Genomic DNA, 27,343 nt, shown 5'->3' with positions numbered 1-27,343 from the left:
TGGCTTTGCCTGAAGCTGATCTGCCCAAGGGCAAGCAGGAGTCCTGGGTAAACATTAAGGCCCAACCAATCAGTCCCCACCATTCACAAGCAATTCCCACCGCCACAGGCCACACATCCTCCACCGCCAGCCAGGAAGCCCTGCAGAGACAGCAGGGGTCTTGAAGTCTGAGGGAGGCAGTTCCTTCTGGGAGGGTGGGAAGGAGACTCTGCTTTTGCCTGGCCAGAGAGACCAGCAGGGAGGGGCTTCAGATCGGCACTGGTGGTGGGGGAAGAGAAGTCTGCTTGCAACCAGATCCCCCTGGAAGGTTTACTGAGTTAGACAAATGAGGGGAGGAGTGTTGCTTTACTTGAGAAGCAGAGAAAGTGTTTAGGGCCAAACCAGGTGCCCTCCTTGCCCCTCAAACAACAAAAAAAAATGCTGCTGTGGGCCCTTATTCCCCTGTGCAAGCACCAGTCGTTTCCGACTCTGGGGTGACATTGGTTTCTCAACGTTTTCACGGCAGACTTTTTACGGGGTGGTTTGCCATTGCCTTCCCCAGTCATCTACACTTTCCCCCCAGCAAGCTGGGTCCTCATTTTACTGTCCTCGGAAGGATGGAAGGCTGTGTCAACCTCGAGCCAGCTACCTGAACCCAGCTTCCACTGGGATTGAACTCAGGTCATGAGCAGAGCTTTGGACTTCAGTACTGCAGCTTTACCACTCTGTGCCACGGGGCTCTACCAAGCTTGAAAACTTGACTGTTACCCTGTGTGTAAAACAGAATTGTTCAGGAGGGCATTTCTACAAAGGAAAGAAGGCTGTAATGTAATGGAATTGAGGACATTTTCATAAACAGAACAGTATTGCACTGTCAGTGTATGTATTATTTTGCTTTTGCTGTATTTTCTACTTTTGTAGTTCAATTTTTTGCATAGTTTATCTAATTTTCATAATCTTAGCACTTATTGCATTATTTATTGGAAGTCTCATGCTATGACTGCATTGTCATACTGTGTAAACCTTGAATCTCAAGAAAAGAGGGTTTGTGAATAAAGTAAATAAATAAAATTATTAATTGTTGTGGAAAATATCATTGTAGAAGCTGAAGTAGTTCTTCATGGATAGTTTGGAAGATAAACTAAGCTGGAGGTTAAGTGGTTAAACATTTAACAATTCAAACATTAAACTTTTAATAAATTCTGAACAGATGATATGTTTTTGGTTCCCCCTCCCAAACTGGCAGGTTTTAGGCCGTCTAATTGGCTTCCCAGCTTTACAGAGTAATTACAGCTTCAAACAAACTTTGTCATCTGTGGTTCAGAATGGTGTAAGATAAACAAAATGTTTTGAAATACTGCTTGTAGTTAAGAGTTGTTCAGGAGACTTTAATGTAACTATGTAATTTACAAGGTAATGTAATTTCATGTCAAGATGATACTATAAGTAATATTTTTGAGTATGCCAGGCATTTCAGCCAAAGAATGCCAGGCTCTAATATGTTGCATTATTTTTGCATTCTAGAAATAATGTCAGTGGTTCAGAAACTCAGACATAATTTCCTCCCATGTTGGCTAGAATCAAAGACTTAAATAAAAATCTGTACTTCCAGACTGTAGATTGCTGACATGCTGTGTCTGCCTGTTTTATTGAGTTGATCATCCTTTTTTTCAGATGTATTATAGAGTTCTACTCTTTTTTATTTGACTTAGCTTTTAAAATACAGTTGTTTTTGTGTATGTGAAGAAAATATTATTATAGTGTTCACTTGCTTATGATCCAATTTTGGATTGAATATTCCGAGCAGAGTCACCAACTTAATCCATTCTTAACCAGTCTCTAAGTAAATGAATTTACAATAATAAGTAAATAAAATAACAATGCAGACCTAAAATAGTGCAGCACTAGAGAAGCTAGACAATAAGCTGTTACAGCCAAAACAGACCCAGCTTCAGGAAGCTAAGAACGCAGCATGTGTACTGGAGTCTATAGTAACACTGCCCATACCCATCAATCTTGGAATACCATGCCAAAAATGTCCCCATACCATGTATATATGGAAGGAGCCAACCATTGCACACTGATGCTAGCACATCTTTCTGATATCACTTTGCCTCAAAGTCCTACACATAGCATAGAACTGGTGAAGGGGCAAAGGAAACACAGCTCCCCATCATGATATGGAGGACTGCGGTATCCCTAGTAGTTGTCTTATAACTATCACATTTTGAGGAACTCTGCACATAAGGGTTTAATTCCACCCTGTTCCTTACTGTGGCCACCAATAGTGTTAAATGTGAAATATATTTTGCCGTGAGCCATCATGCTCTCCTGTCCACACATCAGATGTGGCATGATATATTGATTAAAACTTGAATTATTGCTAATATTTTAAAACAAATTTACCTTTGAAGTAATACATTTTCTAGTTTTATTAACAATTCTAAAAACCCATTAACCATTTTATTGATTCTTTCCAGTTCATTTGAAATAATAGTCAATAAAAGGTTTATAAACACACAACTAATAAAAACATTGATATCAATTCATTATTAAAAGAACAATCAATATCTGAACATACACAGCTTTTCAAAAAGTTGTTAAATAAAAGTCTAAATAGTTCATTGATAACTTCTATTGTTCTATCAGGGTTACAGAAACTGTTTTTGGCCAGGAAAGCTCAAAGAACTATTGTCATTTATATATATATTTTAATAACAGTGGAAATCATAAGCCAGGGTGTCAAACATGCGGCCTGTGGGCCGAATCAGGCCCCCAGAGGGCTCCTATCAGGCTTCTGAGCAACTGGTTGCACTGTGATGTAGCCTTTCAGACTCTGAAAAAGTGCAGTAGGTCATTGTATTTGCGTTCTTGTGTTACATACATTGTACTCTCACAGGGTTACTAGTTTTTTTGATAAACCACACAGCTCATTTATTACACTTAGATGGTGTTAAAACCCTAAACGGTTTACATTTAATTCCCAAAAGACTCCCCACTGAGTACTGTCAATTCTCAAGTTCATGTAATCTTTATCTATTATATTTTCATACCACGCTTCCTACAAAGAACTCTGGGTGGCCCACATGGTTATCTTCTCCTGTATTGCATACTCACAGGAAGTGCGTGAGATTAGGCTGACAGAGAGTGATGTGCACAAAATCACCCCATGAGTTTCATGTCTGAATAGGGATTTAAACTAGGGCTGCCAGGTGTCCCACTATGGTGGGAGTCTTCATTTCCCCAGCAGCCACTTGGTAGGGTGGTGAAATGCTGTGGACATAGCTGGCATTCTCTCTCTCGGCTTGACTTCGCGAACGAAGATTTAAGAAGGGTGCAGCAGTCCACGTCTGCTGCAGGCTCGCTGGTGGCTGACAAGACCAATGCGGGACAGGCAGATCCGGCCACAGTGGCTGCAGGGAAAAGTCTGATTTGGGGTTGGTGCTGTAGCAGGGCGATTCTTCCTCAATCTCCTTTTGTCCTCAAGACCAGCTATGCGTGCGTTCTCAAAGGAAGAGACAGCCTGGTGGATGGTGTGCCTCCATGCTTTGCAATCTGAGGCTAGGTCAGACCACTGGTGATGGTTGATGCGACAGGTGCCAAGGGATTTCTTCAAGAAGTCCTTGTACCTCTTCTTTGGTGCCCCTCTATTTCGATGGCCGGTGGAAAGTTCGCCATACAGAGCAATCTTGGGAAGGTTTTCCATCCTAGAAATATGCCCTGCCCAGCGCAACTGCGTCTTCAACAGCAGTGCCTCGATGCTTGTAACCTCCGCCCTCTTGAGGACTTCAGTGTTGGTCACAAAGTCACTCCAGTGGATGTTGAGGATGGTGCGAAGGCAGCGCTGATGAAAGCGCTCAAGGAGTCGCAGGTGATGACGGTATAAAACCCACGATTCGGAGCCATAGATGAGGGTTGTCATCACAACCGCTTTGTAAACATTGATCTTTGTGCCTTTTTTCAGATGCCTGTTGCTCCACACTCTTTTGTGCAGTCGGCCAAATGCACGGTTTGCCTTTGCCAACCTGTTGTCAATCTCCTTGTCGATCTTGGCATCTGAGAAGATGATGCACCCCAGGTAGCTGAACTGCTGGACTGTCTTCAGAACTGATTCACCCACAGTGATGCAGGGAGGGTGATAATCTTCCTGGGGTGCAGGCTGGTGGAGAACTTCTGTCTTCTTCAGACTAACTTCTAGGCCGAATAGCTTGGCAGCCTCTGCAAAGCAGGACATCATATGCTGCAGAGCTGATACCGAGTGGGAGACGAGTGTAGCATCATCAGCAAACAGTAGCTCTCGGATAAGTTTTTCCATTGTCTTGGAGTGAGCCTTTTGTCGCCTCAGGTTGAACAGGCTGCCATCGGTGCGATAGCGGATGTAGACACCATCGTCATCATCTAGATCTACTGCGGCTCTTTGAAGCATCATGCTAAAGAAGATCGTAAAGAGAGTTGGCGCGAGAATGCAGCCTTGCTTTACACCTGTGCCTATTGGGAAGGGCTCTGAGAGGTCGTTGCAGTGTCTGACTTGGCCTCGCTGATCTTCATGTAGCTGGATGATCATGCTGAGGAACCTTGGGGGACATCCTAAACGTTCTAAGATTTGCCACAGGCCTTTCCTGCTAACGGTATCGAAAGCTTTGGTAAGGTTGACAAAAGTCACATATAGACCCTTGTTCTGTTCCCTGCATTTCTCTTGGAGCTGCCTGAGAACAAATACCATGTCAGTGGTGCTCCTGTTAGCTCTGAAGCCGCACTGGCTCTCTGGGAGGAGTTCTTCTGCAATGGTGGGCACCAGTCTGTTCAGGAGTATTCTGGCAAGGATTTTGCCTGCGATGGAGAGCAGGGTTATCCCCCGGTAGTTGGAGCAGTCTGACTTTCCCCCTTTGTTCTTGTGTAGAGTGATGATGATTGCATCGCAAAAGTCCTGTGGTAGTTTGCCTTGTTCCCAGAAAGTGACAAGTACTTTGTGAAGTGTGCTATGTAGTACTGTGCCCCCATGCTTCCAGATCTCTGGTGGGATTCCATCAACTCCCGCTGCCTTGCCACTTTTAAGTTGCTTGATGGCTTTAACAGTCTCTTCTAGGGTGGGGATCTCATCCAACTCTGTTTTCACTGGTTGAAGTGGGGTGAGGTGGATTGCTGAATCTTGAACTACGCGGTTGGCACTGAAGAGAACCTGAAAATACTCCGACCAACGGTTCAGTATGGATGCCTTGTCTGTGAGCAGCACTTGGCCGTCTGCACTACGCAAGGGACTCTGAGCCTGATATGATGGGCCATATACTGCCTTCAGGGCTTCGTAGAACCCTCTTAAATCACCAGTGTCTGCACACAGCTGGGTTCTCTCTGCAAGCTTGGTCCACCACTCGTTCTGAATGTCTCGAAGCTTGCGCTGGAGGTTGCTACATGCAGCGCGAAAGATTTGCTTTTTTCCCGGGACAGGAGGGCTGAGCAAGATGTGCTTGGTAGGCAGATCTCTTTTTCGCTAGTAATTCTTGGATCTCTTGATTGTTCTCGTCAAACCAGTCCTTGTTCTTCCTTGTGGAGAACCCGAGGACTTCTTCAGAGATCGACAGGATGGTAGTTTTTAGGTGTTCCAAGAGTGCTTCTGGAGAAGGGTCTGTGGGGCAACTGGGGTCCTCAATTCTTGACTGGAGTTTTGCCTGGAAGGCAGCTTTAACTTCGGCTGACTGAAGGCTGCCAACCTGAAGCTTCCTCCGAGGGATATCTCCTCTCCTGGGTGTGGGTTTAAAGTGAAGACGGAGATTGCAGCGTACAAGACGATGATCCGTATGACATTCCGCACTGGGCATTACTCGGGTGTGTAAGACATCTCAAAGGTCTCTCTGGCGCACCAGAATGTAGTCGATAAGGTGCCAGTGCTTGGACCGTGGGTGCATCCAGGTTGTCTTCAGGCTGTTCTTCTGCTGAAAGATAGTGTTGGTGATGGTGAACTGGTGCTCCGTGCAGAATTCTAGCAGGAGGCGCCCGTTATCATTGCAGTTGCCAATGCCGTGTTTGCCAAGTACTCCTTTCCAGGCTTCCGAGTCTTTACCTACTCTGGCATTGAAGTCGCCAAGGATGATCACCTTGTCCTCTGTAGGGGTCTTCCGTACGAGGTTGCATAGATCAGCATAGAACTTGTTCTTTTCTGCAGGATCTGCTTGAAGGGTTGGGGCATACACACTGAAGAGTGTTGCATGCTGCTTGTTTTGAAGTGGGAGGCGCATGGACATGATGCGATCTGAGTGACCTGTTGGCAGGTTTTCGAGTTTGGCGGCAATGGAGTTCCTGACCATGAAGCCAACGCCAGAAAGGCGGCTCTCAGCCTTTGACTTACCCGACCAGTAGAGGGTATAGCCAGCACCATGTTCTTCCTCAGGGAAACGGACCTCACTGAGAGCTGCTATGTCAATATTCAACCTGGGAAGTTCGTGGGCAACTAGAGCAGAGCGTCTTTCAGGGCGACCACTGTCTACTGTGTCAAGCATGGTTCTGATGTTCCAACACGCAAGCTTTAGTCTTTGCACACTTTGTGAGGCAGGTGCATGCCTTTTCTTTGTTGTTATTTTTTGACCACAAATAAGGATGCCCGTTGACCGCGGCTAGCCAACTGGGGTGGGGGAGACGAGCTTTGTTTAGGCCACCTTTTCTAAGCCCCTCTCCGTGTGGAGCAAGCAGTGCTGTCCCTAGATAAGGCTGCTTGGTCGTTCAGGGTGCTGCCGAAAAATGCTTTCGTCTCCAGGTCAGCATCAGGCGACCAATACCCTGAACCGCCTACATGCAGGATCGGGACTGCGGCTTCCAGTGGCATCATCCACCTGCCGTTTCGCCCCTTGCCCATCGCTGCAGGACTTGGTGTGTTGTGGGTTGTGGATGTGGATATGCCCTTCAGGCCTGCGCAGAGGAATTTTTAGGTGAAGCACAGTGTGCGCGGTACTGGCTCCACCCTTTCACCTTGGGGTCATCTGCCATGGCCCAGTAAGCCGGGACGCCGGCAGCGAGTCCTCCAGGTGGTAGGTGTTACATTAACGAGCTCTATCTGCTCGGGTTTGATGTTAGAGTTTTCCTTCTCTTGGCTGGCGAGGTTGGTGAGCCCAGCCTGCCCATCCGGTTATACCGCCAGACATTCGATCGCACCATGACGTGGCAAACTCTGTGAGAAACGGGGGGGGGGGGCAGCGGGAAGGTGTTGCCATAGATGCAGTAATGCAGGAGAGGCCATTGCAGGGACCATCTGCCAGGCATAGCCGGACAGTGACCACGCGGCGTTCACTACACCGGGAAAGGAGAGGCTATGTAATTGTGCATATACTTTCCCTGGGGGAGGAGGATACCCAAGAGGGAGCCCACCCCTCCCCCCCCAGCTGGCATTCTAACACCATGACATCATTCCCAATGCAAAGTAAAAGTCCTTGAGTTTTGCCCTGACATGATGACATCACTTCAGGGTTGCACGGGAAGGGGTCGTGCTGTTGAAGTGACAGTGATTGGCTGGCAGCTAGGGGTCCCATTCACCCAGTAGAGGCAAGAGATCCACCAAACTCCTATTGCCCTCTACCACTCCCAAGTGGTGGCAGGAGAATTTTTTTAAAAACCCACAGCATTACATGTGGTGCCATGTTACATGGGTTAAAAAAAACCCCAGAAGGGACATGGGGTATCTTTAGGCATCATCAGAAACTATAGAAATGATGGAAGTGATATGGTACCACAGCCAGCATTATACCTCCCCATATCCTTACCCACAGGCCTCCTAAAAGGTAAAGGTAGCCCCCTGTGCAAGCACCAGTCATTTTCGACTCTGGAGTAATGTTGCATCACAACATTTTCACAGCAGATTTTTATGGGGTGGTTTGCCATTGCCTTTCCCAATCATCTACACTTCCCCCCCAGCAAACTGGGTACTCATTTTACTGACCTCGGAAGGATGGAAGGCTGAGTCAATCTTGAGCTGGTTACAACCTGAGCCTGCTTCGGCGGGGGAGGGCGGGGTACAAATAAAATTTATTATTATTATTATTATTATTATTATTATTATAATATTATTATTACTTGAACCCACCTTGGGGGTGAGGGATAGCTTGCTTTGCCTGGCTCTCTCAATCTCACAGCAGAGCTACTGAGTGAAGCCTCTCTTCCTTCTATTGGCTGAGGCTCCTCCCACGCCTGGTCCCCTGGGGAAGGAAGAAAAGAGCCAGAGGTGTTTTTGTCAGTTCCCTGGATTCCATGGGAGAGATACAGAAAGCACCTTTAAGACCAATGAGTGCTAATATTTTAAGCATGTTTTAACTTTTCAAAAAATCTTTGTTGTGTTTGTGTCCTTTATCAAGTTTATAGCTTTGCTACCTGGCATTACATTTTATGACACACATGGCTTGGCCCAATAAGGTCTCATTTTTGTCAGATTCAGCCCTCATAACAAATGAGTTCCACACCCCTGCAGCAACACAATGAGAAGATACATTTCTAAATGAAAAATTCAAATATATTGACTTGTCCTTTTTAATTAAGTTGCACTGTGATGTAGCCTTTCAGACTCTGAAAAAGTGCAGCAGGTCATTGTATTTGCGTTCTTGTGTTACATACTTTGTACCTTCACAGGGTTATCAGTTTTTTCGATAAACCACACAGCTTATTTATTACACTTAGATTTTGTTAAAACCCTAAGCAGTTTACATTTAATTCCCAAAAGACTCTCCACTGAGTACTGTGGTTGTTTTCCATTGCTGTAAAATCAATAGCTGCATTGGGAATATTTAATCCATAGGTTCCCAACCTTTTTGAGCCTTTAGAGCAGGTGTGTCAAACTCATTTGTTTTGAGGGTAGGATCTGATATAAATGAGACCTTGTTGGGTTGGGCCGTGTGTGCCAAAAAATGTAATGCCAGGAAGTGAAAGGTATCTTTTATATATAATTCCCCTTTTGTCTTGGCAAATCCAAGCTCCCTCGTTGGTTGAAACTGGGGTGCATTGATTTATGGCCCGACAAATAAATTAACCATTCTTGCGTTGCATTGGCTGAGTCTGCTCTCCTCCACCCACTGGTGGCCCCAGGGCAGATGAGGATTGGCCTTTTGGGGAAACTGTGAGGCAGTGGCTACTGCTAGGCAACTAATTTTGCATCTCTCAGTAAAAAGCAACCAAGCTCGATTCTCTCAGTAGAAGCCAGTGGGGGAGGCCCTTTCAAGTCCTATTTTGGCCTTTTAGGGAGAACTCATTGGTTGACTCTGCTCCTCTCTTGCACCTGAGTGGCTGTAGCTAGTCAGCCAAGCTGCTTCTGTCAATCCAAGGCAACCAACCTTGGTTCTAGCAGTTTATGGCCCTCCCTACTGTCCCATTGGCTAAGCTGTCTGTCACACTGGTTTGCAGAGGAGAGAAAGAAAGCCTTCCTCTCACTGACTGAGGGACAGAGGAGGAGGGAAAGAGCCATGAGAAAGCTTTCCCACAATTGGCTGAGGGACGGAGCAGGAGGGAAGGCTTTCTCTCAGTTGGCTGAGGACTCTCTCAGTTGGCTGAGGACTCCTCCCTATCCTCCTCTTGGAAGGAAATACCCAGTGATGGGGGGAGGGGGGGAAATGGTGTCCTATCACAGTAGACCAGATATATAGAGAGAGAATATTGAGGGAGAGACAGAGACAGATTGACGTCAACATTATCAGAGAGAGTTGTTCTGAAAGGTATTGCTAAAGGCCTCTTAGGGAGAACTCATTGGGGCCAGTCCTGACTAGGGCTGCCAGTTCCAGGTTGGTGGGAGATCCTTGGAGATTCTGTGGTGGAGTTTGAGGAGGGCATAGGAGTTAGGACTTCAAAGCAGGGTTTGCCAGACCCAGGTTCTTGCTGTGGAAGCTGACTGGGTGATTTCAGACCAGACACAGACTTCCAGCCTCACCTACCTTGCAGGGTTGTGGTGCAGATCAAAGGGGGGGGGAGGAGATTGATATAAGCTTTTTTCCCCCGCCACTGTGGAGAAAGACTGTCCTTTTCCTAAGTAGAGGCTTCAGGGTGGGGGGATGCACTGGAAAGCTGAAGTCAGAGGGGCAGATAAAGGGAAGGAGATAGGATTGCCAAGTCCAGGTTGAGAATTTCCCGGAGTTTGAAGAGGTGGAGCCTGGAGAGAGTGGGGCTTGAGGAGGGTGGGACCCCAGATAGGTACAATGTAAAACACACCATCCTCAAAACCAGCCATTAACTCCTGGAGAACCTCTGCTGCCAATCTTCAGATGAGGCAGCAAAAAGGTAACCTCTACGAAAAACCAGCCTCAAAAATAGTTACAAATTATATTAGTGCTTTATAAATAGAAACAAAACAAAAGTATAAAGTGAAGTCGGTCACTACAGACAAGCAACAACCATATCCGCCCCAAGAGTCTCAAAAGACGAATCAACGCCAAATGAATCCAATCATGTATTCCAGGTTGTGGTATAGGTAGGTTATTCTTTTAAGGAGTCCAATGCCCCTCGATGTCTTCACAAATATTTGGATGAAATAGTCCTGTGCAGCAAGGCACATGAAACGCAACAGGGCTGTACTAGATTCCCTATTTCACAAGCAAGCTTCTATAAGCTCCGCAAAAAGACATAAAAATCAGTATACAAAAATACAAAAAGAGATTTTAACATCAATAAATACAAATACAATATAACAAACCTTCGTAATACCATCATACATTCTTGAGAAGAGCATAGCTTCAGAGTTCTTAGTAACAATGGAAGTACTAAACAGATTGCATGGTGAGAAATACATCCAGGTTCTACATAAATGCGGTTCTCTAAAGTCACAGATACCCTGTTACTGTATGTCTACCTAAAAAAATACTTAAAGAAAACACAACAGATCCCAATCATTATTAAGTCCGTTAGGTACAAAGGTCTTTAATTTGAAGATCCATCACATTTCCTGTCTCAATAACCATTTGTTTGCATCAATCTTGCCATGTACCCAGATGGGAAATTTTTCCAAAACAAAAAATCTTAAAAGAGTCAGCATCATGATGGAAAATTCAAAAATGCAGAGCATCCATTACCAAGTTTTTAATACAAGATTTATGTCCAAGGACATGACAGGTGTCGTGCACCCTAAGTACAGCTTAGGACATGGGCAAAGAATACCATATATACACATTTGAGTTGAACATGTCGTGTCTTTAAGAGAAACCTTGTAGCCTGTTATGGGGGTGAACAAATCCCCTGACGTCCAGAGAGAGGGCACACGCAGAACAAGTTCCGCATTTATGGTGTCCTCCACTTTGAGATGTCCATGGTTCCGTTCTAACAAAATCAGATCTAATAATAACATCAGCTATATTTTTTGTTCTTCTGTAACCTATTTTAGATAATGCACTACAGCCTGGAATGTCTCTAACAAGAAACCAATACTTTTTTAGAATTTTTTGAATAGAATATGAAAGAGTGAAAACTGGAATGCACAGGACAGTCGTTCCTGCTGGGTAGGCCCCCTGTGTAAAATAGAGCCACTACCCATCATCGAGGTTCTGGAGACCTTCCTAACACGCTCACGTGCAGTCTGTAGGGTGGACTCAGGATAACCTCGTACTCTAAAGCGTCCACAAATCCATAATTTTTCATTTTCAAAATGAGAAGTTTTAGTAGAATTGTGTTTAGCCCTTACAAGTTGTGTGAGTAAGGTAAGCTTTTTTTTAAATGGGCAGGAAGGCATGATGTAAAACTAAGTGGTAAGTTCTTATCAGTGGCTTTTCTATAAGGCTGTACTGCTAGTTTACAATCTTTTTTTTCTTAAAGACCAAGATATCTAAAAATGCCACCATTTGAGAATCTGCCTTGTAGCTAAAAGTGATAGAGGGATGTTTAGAATTCATCCACTCTACCAAAGGTGTAATAATGTCCTGGTGTGTTACAATAACTAGCACATCATCAATGTACTATAGAACCATAGACTAGAAGATGAAAAAGGATTCACTGCAGTATTACAAAAAAACTTATTCTCTAGATAATCCATAAACAAACAAGCCACGCTAGGAGAGAACGCACTGCCCATCGAAACACATCAAGGGTGGGGGGGGGGCACTCACCCTGAGCCTCTTTCTAGAGTCCGTTGTATGTTTCTTCACAATGGGCCTTATTACTAGTAAACTTTATAAAGGACACAGACAAACACAACGAAAGATTTTTAAAACTTAAAACATGCTTGAAACATTAGTACATTTGCAGTATTTTGTTTAACAGTCTCTGATAAGAACATCAGAGAAGCCATGCTGGATCAGGCCAATGGCCCATCCAGTCCAACACCCTGTGTCACACAGTGGCCAAAAACCTCAAAAAACAAACCCCAAGTGCCATCATGAGGTTCACAAGTGGGTCTAGAAACCCTTCCACTTTGCCCCCCCCCACAGCACCAAGTATACAGAACATCACTGCCCCAGACAGTTCCAGTAATATACTGTAGCTAATAGCCACTGATGGACCTCTGCTCCATATTTTTATCCAATCCCCTCTTGAAGCTGGCTATGCTTGTAGCCGCCATCACCTCCTGTGGCATCGAATTCCACATGTTAATCACCCTTTGGGTGAAGTACTTCCTTTTACCTGTTTTAACCTGACTGCTCAGTAATTTCATTGAATGCCCACGAGTTCTTGTATTGTGAGAAAGGGAGAAAAGTACTTCTTTCTCTACTTTCTCCATCCCATGCATAATCTTGTAAACTTCTATCCTGTCACCCTGCAGTTGACGTTTCTCCATGCTAAAGAGCCCCAAGCGTTTTAACGTTTCTTCATAAGGAAAGTGTTCCAAACCTTTAATCATTCTAGTTGCCCTTTTCTGGACTTTTTCCAATGCTATAATATCTTTTTTGAGATGCGTGACCAAAATTGTACACAGTATTCCAAATGAGACCGCACCATCGATTTATACAGGAGCATTATGATACTGGCTGATTTGTTTTCAATTCCCTTCCTAATAATTCCCAGCATGGCGTTGACCTTTTTTATTGCAGTCTCACACTGTCTTGACATTTTCAGTGAGTTATCTACCATGACCCCAAGATCTCTCTCTTGGTCAGTCTCTGCCAGTTCACACCCCATCAACTTGTATTTGTAGCTGGGATTTTTGGCCCCAATGTGCACTACTTTGCACTTGGCCACATTGAACCTCATTTGCCACATTGACGCCCACTCACCCAGCCTCGACAGATCCCTTTGGAGTTCCTCACAATCTTCTCTGGTTCTCACCACCCTGAACAATTTAGTGTCATCTGCAAACTTGGCCACTTCATTGCTTACTCCCAACTCCAAATCATTTATGAACAAGTTAAAGAGCATGGGACCCAGTACTGAGCCCTGCGGCACCCCACTGCTTACCGTCCCCCACTGCAAAGACTGCCCATTTATACTCACTCTCTGCTTCCTATTAATTAGCCAGTTTTTGATCCACAAGAGGACTTCTCCTTTTACTCCATGACTCTCATGCTTACTAAGGAGCCTTTGATGAGGAACTTTATCAAAAGCTTTCTGGAAGTCAAGGTAAACAAAATCTATTGGGTCTCCTTTGCCCACATGTTTCTTCACCCCCTCAAACAACTGTAACAGGTTAGTGAGGCAAAATCTTCCCTTACAGAACCCATGCTGAGCCTTCTTCAATAACTTGTGTTCATCAGTGTGCCTACTCATTCTGTCCTTGATAATGGTTTCTACCAACTTTCCCGGTATTGAAGTCAGACTGACTGGCCTGTAGTTTCCTGGATCTCCTCTGGAACCCTTTTTAAAGATGGGGGTGACATTTGCTACCTTCCAGTCCTCAGGAACGGAAGCAGATTTCAATGAAAGATTACATATTTTTGTCAGAAGATCCACAAGTTCAACTTTGAGTTCTTTCAGAACTCTTGGATGTATGCCATCCAGACCTGGTGACTTATTAGTTTTTAATTCGTCAATCAGTTGTAGGACCTCCTTTCTTGTCACCTCAATCTGACTCAGTAGTAGTACTTTATTCACGGTCATCCGACCAGCTTAAAAATACAAACAAAACAGAAACAAAACATAAAAACAGAAACAAACCCATCACCTCTTACATAAAGTTCCTAATTCCTGCTGTTACATATATTGTTAAAACCCATAACCAAGATTTACACTCTTTCGCATCCCTCAGCTCCATCATTGCTAAGGACTCAGGGGAGAGATCACAGAGTCTAAAATGGTCTAGACATCTTTTCTCCCAGGTTCCCACAAAAGGGTCTAAAAGAATCAAATGGGGAAGACCATCTGACTTTGAATGAACCTTCAAAAATAACAAAAGGTGTTTAACCACATAGACATTTCGATGCTTAGGACGCCAGCTTCTAATCTAATGGCAGTGTTTGGCACACAGCTAGGAACAAACAGAAACTTGCGCAGGATTTTAGTTTGTACTATCTCCAACAGCTTGGTGGTTAAATAAGGGGCAATTTCAGCGCCATAGAGCAACTGAACCCTGGTCTTTGCAGTATGCAACCTTAGTGCTGCAGGCAAGAATTTGGCCCCTTTAGAGATATAAAAATGGTAGATGGCATCAGCTGTTCTTTGCGCAGATTGTGCAACATAGTTCTTATGTGCTTAACGCTTTCCCTGATAATGAAAAATCACCCCCAGGTATTTTATAATTTTTACCTGCTCGATGGGTTTGCCATTAAGAAACCAGCAATGAGCCTTAAAACGTTTAGCGAAAACTAGAACCTTGGTTTTATCTAGATTAATTTCCAACTTTTCCTGCAAACTAGTCTGGACTAGATGACGAAGGGCCCTTGGCATACCAATCTGCGTCCTGGATAGTATAAGCACGTCGTCAGCATACGCTAAAACTGGAATATGCCGATCGGCGAGCTTGTGGGGATGTAAAGCCAAATCATCAAAGGAAGTTAAAAGTGAATTTATATACAAATTGAAAAGCAAATGGGTGAGCACACAACCCTGTCTGACACCCTTGTCCACCAAAATTTGTTGGGTTAAATGGCCCTGAGATGAGCATCTTATCCTGAAGCCCGAGTTACTGTAAAGGCTAACCATTAGTAACAACAGCCGTCTGTCAATAGACGAGGCTGCAAGCTTATCCCATAACCTGGATCTGGGTATCAAGTCAAAGGCAGCCTTAAAGTTGACAAAGGCTGCAAAGAGTCTAGAGCCCTTTGTGGCCAGGTATTTATCAACCATAAATTGCAGCACCAAGGTCTGATCAGGATGGGATCTTCAAGGACAGAAGGCAGCCTGAACATTGGCAATAATGCCTTGAGAATCCATCCAGGCTGTAAGTTTATCCCTCAGATGTAAGGCGTACAGTTTGCTAATAGCACTTAGCAAACTGATGGGCCTATAGTTCGAGGGGAGGTCATGACCCCCTCTTTTATAAATGGGCACAATGATCGCCCAACCCCAATCGGCTGGCATGTTAGCTGTCTCATCAATATATGAAAAGAGGGAAGCCAGCGTTGGAGCCCACCAATCCCGATTCTCTTTGAGTAGATCAGATCTAATGTAATCCCCCCCAGGGGCTTTCCCACTTTTCACTCTCCCTAAAAGGGAGTTCACCTCCTCACAGGTGACTGGATCCCAGGGCGGAAGGTCCTCGGTTAACAACTTTGCTCGTAAGGTGGAGAAAGAGGGCTCTTCAGAGGCATATATCCTCTGAAAATGTTCCACCCACTCTGCGGTAGTTTCCCGGATCTCCTCTGGAACCCTTTTTAAAGATGGGGGTGACATTTGCTACCTTCCAGTCCTCAGAAACGGAAGCAGATTTCAGTGAAAGATTACATATTTTTTCAGAAGATCCACAAGTTCAATTTTGGGTTCTTTCAGAACTCTTGGATGTATGCCATCCCAACCTGGTGACTTATTAGTTTTTAATTCGTCAATCAGTTGTAGGACCTCCTTTCTTGTCACCTCAATCTGACTCAGGTCTTTCAACACCCCTTCCAAAATTAGTGGTTCTGGAGTGGGCAAACACTTCTCATTTTCCACAGTGAAGACGGAGGCAAAAAATGCGTTCAGCTTCTCAGCCATTTCCCTATCCTCCTTCAGTAATCTTTTTACCCCTTGGTCATCCAAGGGCCCCACTGCCTCCCTGTCTGGTTTCGTAATATATTTGAAGAAATTTTTATTGTTGGTCTTTATGTTTTTTGCAATATGCTCCTCATAGTCCCTTTTTGCCTGCCTGATCAAAGTCTTGCATTTGATTTTCCACAGCCTGAGTTTCCTCTTATTAATCTCACTTGGACTAGCTTTCCACTGCTTAAAGGAATCCTTCTTACCTTTTACAGCTTCCATTACTTTGTTTGTTAACCATGCAGGCCTTTTCTTATACCTGTTTGTGCCTTTCCTAATTTGTGGTATATATTTTATCTGAGCTTCTAGGATTGTAATTTTAGACAGCCTCCAAGCTTCCCCAAGGGTTTTGACTGTATTTACCTTTCCTTTCAATTTCCTCTTCACATGCCTCCTCATCTCAGAGAATTTACTCCTTTTAAAGTTAAATGTCGTTGTGCTGGTCTTTTGGGGCAACTCCCTATTTATATTGACATCTCTTGCTCTGAATTATTGCATCAAAATCTAGAGACAATGTCTGTGCTGTAGCAATCTTGAGTATGCTGTTCAGGTGTTCAGTGCTTCTCTGAAGGTTGCAAACCTACTTTTGATTTAGTGACATTCATTGCAGAAATCTCATGCTCAGTGCTCAGTGCCATAGAACCCATGGGGAAACATAAAATGGATTGGCATTGTGAGCTTTTGTAAACGAGTTGTTTTGTGTGCTGGTCATGAACATGAGAAGGCACCATGACAAAGACTGAGGGCTATGTGTTTATCTACAAAACTATAGTGTTCCCCAGAGAAATAACTTCAGCTCCTATGAGGCAGTTTAAGAACAGAAAGAAAGACTGGACTAGAAGGGCATGAATACATTGCAAAATAAATAGTCTACATTGCTTTTCTGCTGAGGAAGACTGGATCAGGGGGAGGGAACCCAGTTGCACCCTGGCAAAACCAGCTTAACCAAACACTTCCTCCCACCCAGAAAGAGAGAGTGAGTAGCAAGGCAAAACACTCTTACCTTGCATAAAATTTTATTTAAAGGTGCTTTTTGTATTTCTCCTGTGCTGTGCAGCTGAGCTAAGGAGCCTCCCAGTCATTCCCTTCCCCCTCCCTCTTCTCTTAGGAAGGGGGAGGGAGGAGGAGCCTTAGCCAGTGGAGGAGCTTGGCTCTGTAGCTCTGCAGTGCGATTGAAAGAGCTTGGCATAGCTTTAGCTTTGATTGAGAGAGCTCTAGCTGTGCCAGGCTCTCTCAATTGCACAGCAGAGCTACGGAGCCAAACTCCTTCATTGACTGAAGCTACCCCTCTCTCCCCCTCCCTTGGGGAAGAGGGGGGGAAGAGGGAAAGAGTGAGAGGCTGCTTTGCTCGGCTGCATCACAAGGGAAAAATAACAAAATGGCAATGGAAGGATGTAGGAGAGGGAGAAGGAAGCAGATGATGGCCAGTTGCTGGTGGGCCTGACTGAAGCCCATGGGCTGCACTTTTGACACCTCTGCTTTAGAGCCTTTTGGCACCTTTGATACCCTGGCACTTTTGGTATTCTGACACAGGGTGCTAGCACAACTGCAAAATGCCAGCCACAAAATATGAACTAATAAGGTTATGTATAACTCTGATGGTAAATCTTTAATATTTCAAGCAGAATCTGTGTTTAAAGTGGGGGAAAGAAAAGAAAGGAAATTGTTCTCTCACTCACTCTTTCTCACATACCCAAGTCCAAGGGAGGAAAGGGATAATTGGGAAAGGGCAGTGAGAGAGAATAAAACTGTGGTTGCAGCTGCCACTGTAACACTATTTTTTTTTAAAAAAAAAAATCCACACAGCCAGTCAGAAGCCCTATTGGGCAACAGCGCCACCAGATTGATTTAAATGCTTCCCCCCCCCAATTATTATTTAGCTGCTTCCCAATGTTTTTTTTAAAAAAAATTAGGAATGTGTTAATAAAGTCTGTTGTTCTAAAATTGGATAGGGCAGTTATACAACTTCAGAGAGTATATAATATGTTCCTTAAATATTTACATTACTATTTTTATTATTACATTACTATTTTTATTATTTTATAAAATTATATACAATACATTGTTTATATTTAAATTTCATGCAGACCTGATTATTTTGGCTAGCTGCTAGTTGTAAAGTTACAACAGAGGAAAAACAACAGGCAAATATTAATCCTTGCTTTGTCTTGAGAGTAGCTTTGCTGAGCTGACTATGAGCATGTGCAGAGCACAGGAAAAAACCCTCTAGCCACCTACTTTAGTTAAAATGAAAGTGTTTATTCAGTGTTGAAAAGGGGATAAAATGAACTGAGATTTAAGAGGCAAGGTAATTCGTATGTAAATCCTGCTCAAAGGCAACCATGAAAGAGAGATTAAAACTCTTACAGCTGGTACTTCTATAAGTTGCAAAGTTTCAGTTTCCATTGGAGTCTTTTTCATTGGGTCCTGTTTTTCTTGGAGTCAAGGCTATACCTCATGATGGACACTAAACCATCCTCTGGAACTAAGAAAGAATGAAGACAAAGGATGTTCTTGGACTATTTAAGGACCACCTCTCCCTGCTCATTTCCATGTGGCGGATTAACTCATCCCAACAGGTTTTGTTTTTCTGTGCTCCCTTGGGCCAAGGGTTCATTCTGTCATGCAATGATCTTGGACTCCCCCCCTCCCCCTCTTCCCAGTTGCCATAAAACAGAATTATTCCATAATTATAGGATTGGTTTCAATCTGGATAAAAATAGGAGTGCTTTCTTGAATGAGATTCAGTGTTGATGGTTATCTATTCTAGGACACTGGGTATATTATGCCAGTATGACAGCTGTGATTTCTGAGCTGCCCCAGGGAACATGGGGAGACAGACTGATCTGTCCCCAGTACAACATGTGTATGAGCAAGGTGGATTAGCTGGTTGAAAGGTTGCCTGAGGCAGGATGCTCCAAGAATTGGACTGGAAGGAGTTTCTGAGCAAAGTGGCAGTACTAAACGGGTCATGTTCCTGGGTCTCCCTGTTGAATAACCACCTCCACAGCTGCTAAACTGTGTAGCGATGGTCACAGCCATGCCTGTGAGGCCTCATCAGGGTCCACATTTCCAGCCCTATGAGAGGCTTCATTTACCTGGGAAGCCCCTTGAGGTGTATGCTGTAGCCATCCAAATGACACTTACTAAGCCCATGAGGAAGTGTTCTGTGTCTGTCCCATTGGCTGCTGTTGTTGCTGTATAGGGCTCTCATTCTGCAAGGCAATGGTTCCCAGTGTTGTTTGGCCAACTAATCCACACTGGGGCAGCTGCCAGATACCCCAATCTACCTGCAGCAAGGTGCATTTTACCAAAGTATAGGGCTACAAGCATTCCTGCACCCCCATCAACTATCAGCTTTTCCAGGTACCCTTCCTTGGGAGCATGCCCCATTACATGACACGGGGCATGGTGCTGGATAGGCCTGACTTGGGTTGCCCTCATATGCATGCACTGCCAGCCATGGTGTGGGAGCTGTTATTGATGTGACAGTCCCCAGGTGAGGAGTATGGGGGAAGCAGGTGCAGACTCCTAAGTAAGGGCAACTGGATTCCAGCCTCTGCGTAACTGTCAGTGCATAGTGCTGCATTGGGTTGCATCCCTGGAAATAGGGTACCTGTTAGGGTTTGGAAATGAGACACACGTCACACAGCTTGGTCATTCTCATGGAGTGTCTGTTGCATATTAACCTCAGAGGATACTACATTTCACCATGTCTGTCAGCCTGCTCGGATTCATATCCCTGTGAGATGGTTACATCTCTACTTGCTGAGTAGGACCCCTCCCTACCAAACTACCAGTTGTAAAACTTTTTTTACTCCTTTTGTCTGTTGGGTAATAAATGATCTATAACTATTGACTGCTCAAAACCTGTGCATCATAGAGCTTTCATTGGAGAAAAGGAATATTTGAGTGAACTGTATGGTTTTTTCCTTTCATGCAGTTATATAATGTTTATTTGGTGGAGTTTTTAGTAAATTAGAAATTACAGATATCAAAACTGCAGTAATTACAGCAGTAGTGAAGCTCAGTCTCAAACACATAAGTCATGCTATTCCCTTTTCTTCTTTGCATAGGACTCTTTGTAATTCTCATGTGGCTTCTCCTGTTTATAGCCAGACACATTGCTGTGCTACATCCCACCAGAGACATTTGCGGGGGGGGGGGGTGTCTTCTGATGGAGGAGCATGGCTCCCACTAGAGATAAAAACATTTGTTTCCATTCTGTCACTGCTATCTAAAGAAAGCATTTACTGTTGTGGGAGATAGATTGAGAGAATATGTGGGTAGGAAGTATAGGCATCTGTCATATAGTATGTATATGATTGTGCAAACGTGTGCACATGTCTTGAGGGCAATGTGATTATTACATTTAAAAGTTCTCACCTTTTAAAATGTAATAAAATGATTTTAAAAATAAATATGCAAAGGGAGAGAGTTTAAATTATATGTAGGTGTTTTAAGTATGTATATGCATGCGTGTACATATGTGTATGTACACACATATATATATTTGCAGTTGCAAACATGATATGTAAAGTATTGATAATTTAACCAAAATAAGTCTATTCCTGTATTTGTATTATAAATGCAGTATGTGTCCTATTATATATAAATATATGCAGCATATGTCCTATTATATGTTTATACCCATACATACACATGAGTATGTAAACCGCCCTGTGCCGTCTTTGGTGGGGAGGGTGGAATATAACGGAACTAACTAAATAAAATAAATGTTAAAAAATCTTTATTTTTCTAGAATGCCAGCTAATGAAAACAGAGAGACCAAAACCAAATACATTTATTATCCGATGTCTTCAGTGGACCACTGTGATAGAAAGGACTTTTCATGTAGATACACCAGAAGAACGGTGAGAAATAAAGCCATGAGGATACTTGTTCTGTAGGTTAAGTTCTGTGAATAAAAAATTCCCTACATCTTGTTATTCAAGAGTCCTAATTCTTTTAAAATATGTTTTTTTTCAGATTTTATGTGCATTTCTTTGAAAACATGGACAGGTTGCAAAAGGTATTCCCAGGGCTTTTTTTGTAGCAGGAACTCCTTTGTATATTAGCACAACCCTGATATAGCCAATCCTCCAAGAGCTTACAGGGCTCTTCTTACAGGATTTATGTAAACTCTTGGAGGATTGGCTACATCAGGGGTGTGTGGTCTAATATGCAAAGGAGTTTCTGCTACAAAAAAAGCTCTGGGTATTCCTAATTTATTACTAGCATCTCATATCTAATACTATTTCAGTTCTGTCTCTGGATATTTGAATCTTGTAGCTTGTTCAAGACATAATTAAAGTTACTTATGAAGGCAGGGATTTATGTTTTGATAATTATTGATGCTTTCTACATAAGAAGGTGTAGAATGTGTCTAACATAATTTTGTGATTTAATGTAATTCATGATATGGGAAAGTTTGGTGGTGTCAATTTTGTCATTATCTTTGAAGTTCTGTTAAAACCAGGTGAGTATTGAGTACTTGAGTAGAGCCAGCCTGGTGTAGTGGTTAAAAGTGGTGGACTTTAATCTGGAGAACTGGGTTTGATTCCCCACTCCTCCACATGCAGCTGCTGGATGACCCTGGGCAAGCTACAGTTCTCTTAGAGCTGTTCTCTCAAGAGCAGTTTCTGAGAGCTCTCTCAACCCCACCTACCTCACATGGTGTCTGTTTTGGGGAGAGGAGGGAAGGAAATTATAAACCACTCCAAGTGAAAGGCAGGATATAAATCCAATCTCCTCCTTCACAAATGGTATCTGTACAAATGGTATCTGAACCACTGCATTCAGAAATTTAAGTATAAGGTAAATATTTTTACACTTTGATCCTCAATGTATTAATTGAAGTAAATTCCATTGAAATAAATTAGATTTACTTTCATCAAGACATGTATTTTGATTAAATGTGTTACTACATAGACATTGCTTGTACAGGGCTGTGTCAATTTCAGAATAAAGTTTTGAATGTTTCCGGCTGATGTAGTCAGTCCTTTATACAAGTTGTTAATCATGTAGCTTCCCACAGGCATAGATCTGCATTTGTGTAAGGTGGATATCTGGGGAGGGGTAGGTAATGGGAAACTCCCACATCCAGAATTGGACTGAATTAAGAGAATGCAGCAGGTATCTCAAGTAGTCACTTGATATCTTAATTCACCAGACCCCAGTGTGGTGCCCATGGGTGCCATGGTGCCCAAAGACACTTTTCCTGGTGCTCACCAGGTGCTTTTAGAAATTGGTGGGCCAGGTGGGGATTTGCTCAACAAAGCTTTAGAGTGGCTCTACAGCTTAAAAAAATCCCAAAAAACAGCAGCAGCTGCCATTCCAGCCCAGGAATGTTTACTTTGCGACTCAAGTTAGCTGTGGTAGCTGTTTTGTGGCTGGCTCTGTTTCATGTGGCATTTGTTTTATGGCAGTCATTTTGTAGCTGTGCCTGTCATGCTGCATCAAAATTCCAAAGGTGCCCATTAGCTAGAAAAGTTTGGGAACCCATGTCTTAACAGAACATGAGTAGTAACTAAGAATGGGCACTAACTGACATATGAACCAATGAACCAAAGTTCATTACAAACTAGGGCAGTTTGTTGGATTTCAAACTGCTGTTCGGACAATTGTGTTGTTCACAAACTGCCCACAAATTGCCTTTTTTGCAGCGGTTCATTCAGTTTGTAGGCCTCTTTAAATGCCTTCCCTTCACATACTGATGCATGCCGTGGTGGTGGTGCAACTCAGGGAGTGAAGAGACTTACATGCAGTGGCACACCTCAGGGAATGAAGGGAAGGCGTGTAGGTCTCTTAAATGCCTCCCCATTAACTCCCTGAGATGTACCACAGCAGTGCAGCTCAGGGAGTGAAGGGAAGACATTTAAAAATGTCACCTCCCTTGTTAAGCAAATTGCCCTAAAAATAGGATTTTGGGGAATTTAGAGTGGAGGGCAATCTGCCTTTTAGCGAGATCAAAAACCTATGTATACAGAAGGTGTCTGCTTTGGAAGTTACCCAATAACAAGACAATATAATATAAAAAGGTTTATTATGTAATAAAGACAAACATACAAGAGTATAAAGTCACACAACGCACGTACAATCCTAATAAAAATAAGATAGAAATAGACAAGGGTAAACACAAGGATTGACAAACAGGGTAATAATTACCTATTGTAGTCTTCGAGGAAGGTTCCAATGGCGACAAAAAAGGAGATGGGGGATGAACCCTCAACAATCAAGTATCGGGGGCGTATCTAACAGTGGGGTATGTGGTACTGTCAGATGCACACATGTGGAGAGTTGGGTCAGAGGTTATAAGGACTACCTTGAACCCTTAGGGGGTAGGAGGTGTAGGGGCAGATGACAGGTGGTCAGCTGGTACATGACCTCAGAAAAAGGGGAGGCTCCGAAGTGACTGGGCTTGTGCAGTGGGCACAAGTCCAGTCACTTCGGAGTTGGACTTGTGCAGTGGCCAGTGGCCAGTCTATTTGGGGCACCTGATTGGATACCCATATCCAACCCATTAAAGTACTGTATGAACCTTTTGATATCGTGCAAGATACTAGTACTTGAAATTTGTATGTGCAGTCTATTCACTGATGTCTAGCAAATGAGAGCCTCAAGCTAAAGGAGGCATTTACATTGCTATGAAATTTGTATTTATCAATTAATGTTTTTAGTCACTGCTCATCCAGAGAGTCTTGATGGTTGTGCTTATGTATGCTTACATATGTGCTTGCATATGTGTGCTTACATATGTTTATCTTTTATAGCTCGCACTGGAATTTCCCTTCATGCACAGTTGTCTGGATAATCCCTCTTTATTGGCCTATATATTTTGAGAGTTATTTGTTAATAAACATAACTTGTTTTGGATAGGGAAGAATGGACAGAAGCCATACAAGCAGTAGCAGGCAGGCTTCAAAGGCAGGAAGAGGAAAGAATGAATTGTAGTCCAACATCACAGATTGATAATATAGGAGAAGAGGAGATGGATGCATCTACAACTCACCATAAAAGAAAGGTATGCCACAGTATAACTTCTTGTATTCCAGAATGTTCAAAATGAATTTTAAAATTATAAAATGTAATTTTTTTAAACTATAGAAGTCATTATTATCGGTGCGTGCGTGTGCAGAGTGAGGAACAGAGATATGTACAATAGTGAGCTCCAGTAAGAAGGTGAGCCACACGCCAGCACCTAGTAGTAAAACAGTGTATTTACAGAATATATACAAAGCTACTAGTGCAGTGACAAACATAGATCTGAGCGACAAAGTGCTCCGCCAGCATCCACCTCTCGAGTGAGAGAACTATACACAGGCAATGCAGTCCTTATATATGTACATCAGCCAATCAAGGCAGTCCATATTCTTGCTGACTCCAGCAGGTACTTTCCCTTCGTCATTGTCCAGCCAGAACCGGCTTGCTGACAAGGTTACTCTGACCTGACCTGTCAGATAGATCCACCTGCTGGCTTGTTGCTCCTGTCATGCTGTGTAAAGGAGGACTCCACACACACCGACACACCTCCTAGTCCGACGTACACAGCATATTCAGGCATTTTACAACACTTACAACTTTTACATTGTTTGCAATGTTCATTCACATGCATCTACATTGTTCACCAGTCAGCAGTATTATCATCATACTTTTTGCACTTTGTCATTTTTCCCCTTCAATCCAGGTATTCATTTTCATCATAGTCCTGGTCTGACACTGAGTTCTGATGCTTTGTCTCAGACTCCCTTTGTCGTGCCTCATGCTCTGCGCACCAAGCCTGCCATGCTGCTGCTTTCTTCTTTAACATCTCTTTAAACCCTTCAGGCTCAGGCACAGTCACCAGCGTTATTTCTGGACACCTATAGCTCACAGGAGGAATGCCTTTCGTAGCTCTGGAGGACACCCATGGCCCCTCACTTGTACTCACTTACACTGGGTTCACTCCCTCTAGGCTCACTCATTGCCACCTCCTGGGCTGGGGATTTTGGCAATACCACCTCCTGAGCTGGAGGTCCTGACGGTACCACCTCCTGACCTGGAGGTTCTGACGATACCACCTCCTGACCTGGAGATCTTGGCTCTTGTTTTATCTCCTTTTGCTCTGCCCCAGAACTGTTATCTGCACACGGCAGCAAAACAGTTGCACTCTCAGAGCCGTGCAGTTTTAGCCAGCTGCGCTGTTCATTAAAATTAGCAGAATGGCTGTAGGTGATTTTTGCCCTCTTATCACAAAACCGATAAGCTTTAGTTCCTGGCTCGTAGCCCAGGAAAGTCAGGCAAACCACCCGGTCACCTCCCTTTCTTCTGTTCTTTAAGGGAATATTAACCCATGCCTGGGTACCAAATACCTTCAGGAACTTTATGTTAGGCCGCTCTCCATACAACCTTCTGTAAGGTATATCACACGTAGCCCTAGTCCAAACTCTATCATATGTATAGACTGCAGAATTCATGGCCTCTGCCCAATACACAAATGGTAGACCAGCATCCTCCAACATTGCATACATGTATCCCTGGAGAATGGCACCATGCCTCTCGGCTAGCCCATTCTCCTGTGGGGTTGCAGGGTTTGCTAGTCTCTGAGCAATCCCTCTGCTCTCTAGCCAATGTTTGAAGTTATTGGAGGTAAACTCTCCTCCACAGTCTGACTGAACGGCTTTTATCTTTAAGTCTAGCTGCCTTTCCACAGCTTATGCCCACTGTGTGAAACATTTATACACATCCAACTTATGCTCCATTGCAAACACCCATGAGAACCTTGAGTGATCGTCGGTTACCACTAAACAGAACCGTTTCCCCGAATGGCTCCTGGGAAAAGGGCCCAGGACATCTAGATGAAGTAGTTCTAGAGCCTGTTTAGTCTCCCTATTGCTTTGCTTTGCCACAGGACAAGCCTTGCTTTTTGTCTTTTTACAGACTTGGCAGTCTAAAAAGCATTTACATGGTTTGACTTTCACATCTGGCATCATTTGCAGGGTTTTCTTTAGGGCATGAAACCCACAGTGCCCCAGCCTGCGATGAATTAGATGAATGCACCTGTCATGCACTGGCACGTTGGTGACCTGAGCTGCATGGATAGACTCACTTCTAATTACATACACATTCTCAGCCCTGATGCCAGTAGCCAGCAACTTCCCCCCACCTCCAAGAATCTTACAACATTTCTTTTTAAACAGTACTTCAAAGCCATCATCAGTCAAAGTACTGACACCAAGTAAGTTTGATCTTAGAGTGGGAACACACAATACATTTTGGAACGTGCACTTTAACAAAGGAAAATTAACACTCCCAACACATTCCACAGCAGCAGACGACCCGTCGACTAATCCCACGTGGGAGAGATTTGAGCTTTCAATATCTTTCAGCAGGCTTTTCTCATAACAGAGATGACTTGTAGCGCCGGAGTCTAAAATCCACTGCGACCCGGCACTGGCTGCTGATGACGTGACCAGCTGGGCTTCCTCCTCACGGCTGCTTGTGGTCATCTGTCTCCGCTGCCCCTGACGACGTCGCCTCCCTGCCTCGGCACAGGCACGCAAGAGGTGCGATGCAGATCCACATCTGTAGCAACGCCTCACTGCCAACACTCTTGGCTCCAACTCAGGCTTTGGCTGCCTGCCAGCAGCACAAACCGGCTCCTGCCTGGACACTTTCCCAGACGCTCCTGCAGACACACGCTCACCAGCTGACACTCCTGGATGGATTATAGCTGCAACTCGCTCCTGGAAATCATAAAGATGCGCACACACATACTCCATGGTTAGTGCAGCCACGTCCACCCTCTCCAACGAGGTAATGAGCGGCGAGAACTCCGGCGGTAGTGATGATAACAGTATGTACACCCTGTCATCATCAGCAATAATCTTACCCCGGGTCTCAAGTTCAACAAAACAGTCTGTTAAGTTTTTGATGTGCTGCCTCACACACCCTCCAGCCGGCATCAGCGTGCGGAACATCTTGTGCGTCAAGGCCATTAGGGAGCCTGCAGTAGTTCTAACGTACACACCACTGAGTGCATCCCACGCAGACTTTGCAGAGTCCTTGCCACGCACATAGATAAGTTGGTCATCTCCAACAGCCAGCACTATATTAGCAAGTGCTTTTTCAGCCAACACAGTCTCGGCTGGAGATAATGCAGCAGGGGGGTTACTCACGTATAACCACTGACCCTCACGCTTCAGGATGTGCTCCATCCTCAGGCTCCATACTGCGTAGTTGGCAGACGTGAGTTTCTCCACGGCCACGGCAAGCTGTTGCTGAGCCATCTCACCGACTCCTCCAGACAGCTGGCTGCCGTCCTCCCCCTCGC

At 44.1% G+C, this 27,343-nt stretch overlaps 1 protein-coding gene across 3 annotated transcripts in view; it reads left to right on the top strand.

Annotated features, from left to right (window-relative positions):
* The window catches only part of AKT3 (AKT serine/threonine kinase 3), a 340,649-nt gene that overhangs the window by 179,257 nt on the left and 134,049 nt on the right, over window positions 1–27,343 (top strand). For all 3 annotated transcript variants that reach the window (XM_060243709.1, XM_060243690.1, XM_060243700.1), the window contains 2 exons: window positions 20,795–20,906; window positions 23,911–24,055. In XM_060243709.1, coding sequence (XP_060099692.1) covers window positions 20,795–20,906; window positions 23,911–24,055 — 257 coding nt within the window. The remainder of the gene's footprint in view (window positions 1–20,794; window positions 20,907–23,910; window positions 24,056–27,343) is intronic.

This window comes from Heteronotia binoei, chromosome 1 (assembly GCF_032191835.1).
Source record: "Heteronotia binoei isolate CCM8104 ecotype False Entrance Well chromosome 1, APGP_CSIRO_Hbin_v1, whole genome shotgun sequence".
In the NCBI taxonomy this organism is placed as follows: Eukaryota; Metazoa; Chordata; class Lepidosauria; order Squamata; family Gekkonidae; genus Heteronotia; species Heteronotia binoei.
This window is presented reverse-complemented; position numbering and strand designations above follow the sequence as displayed.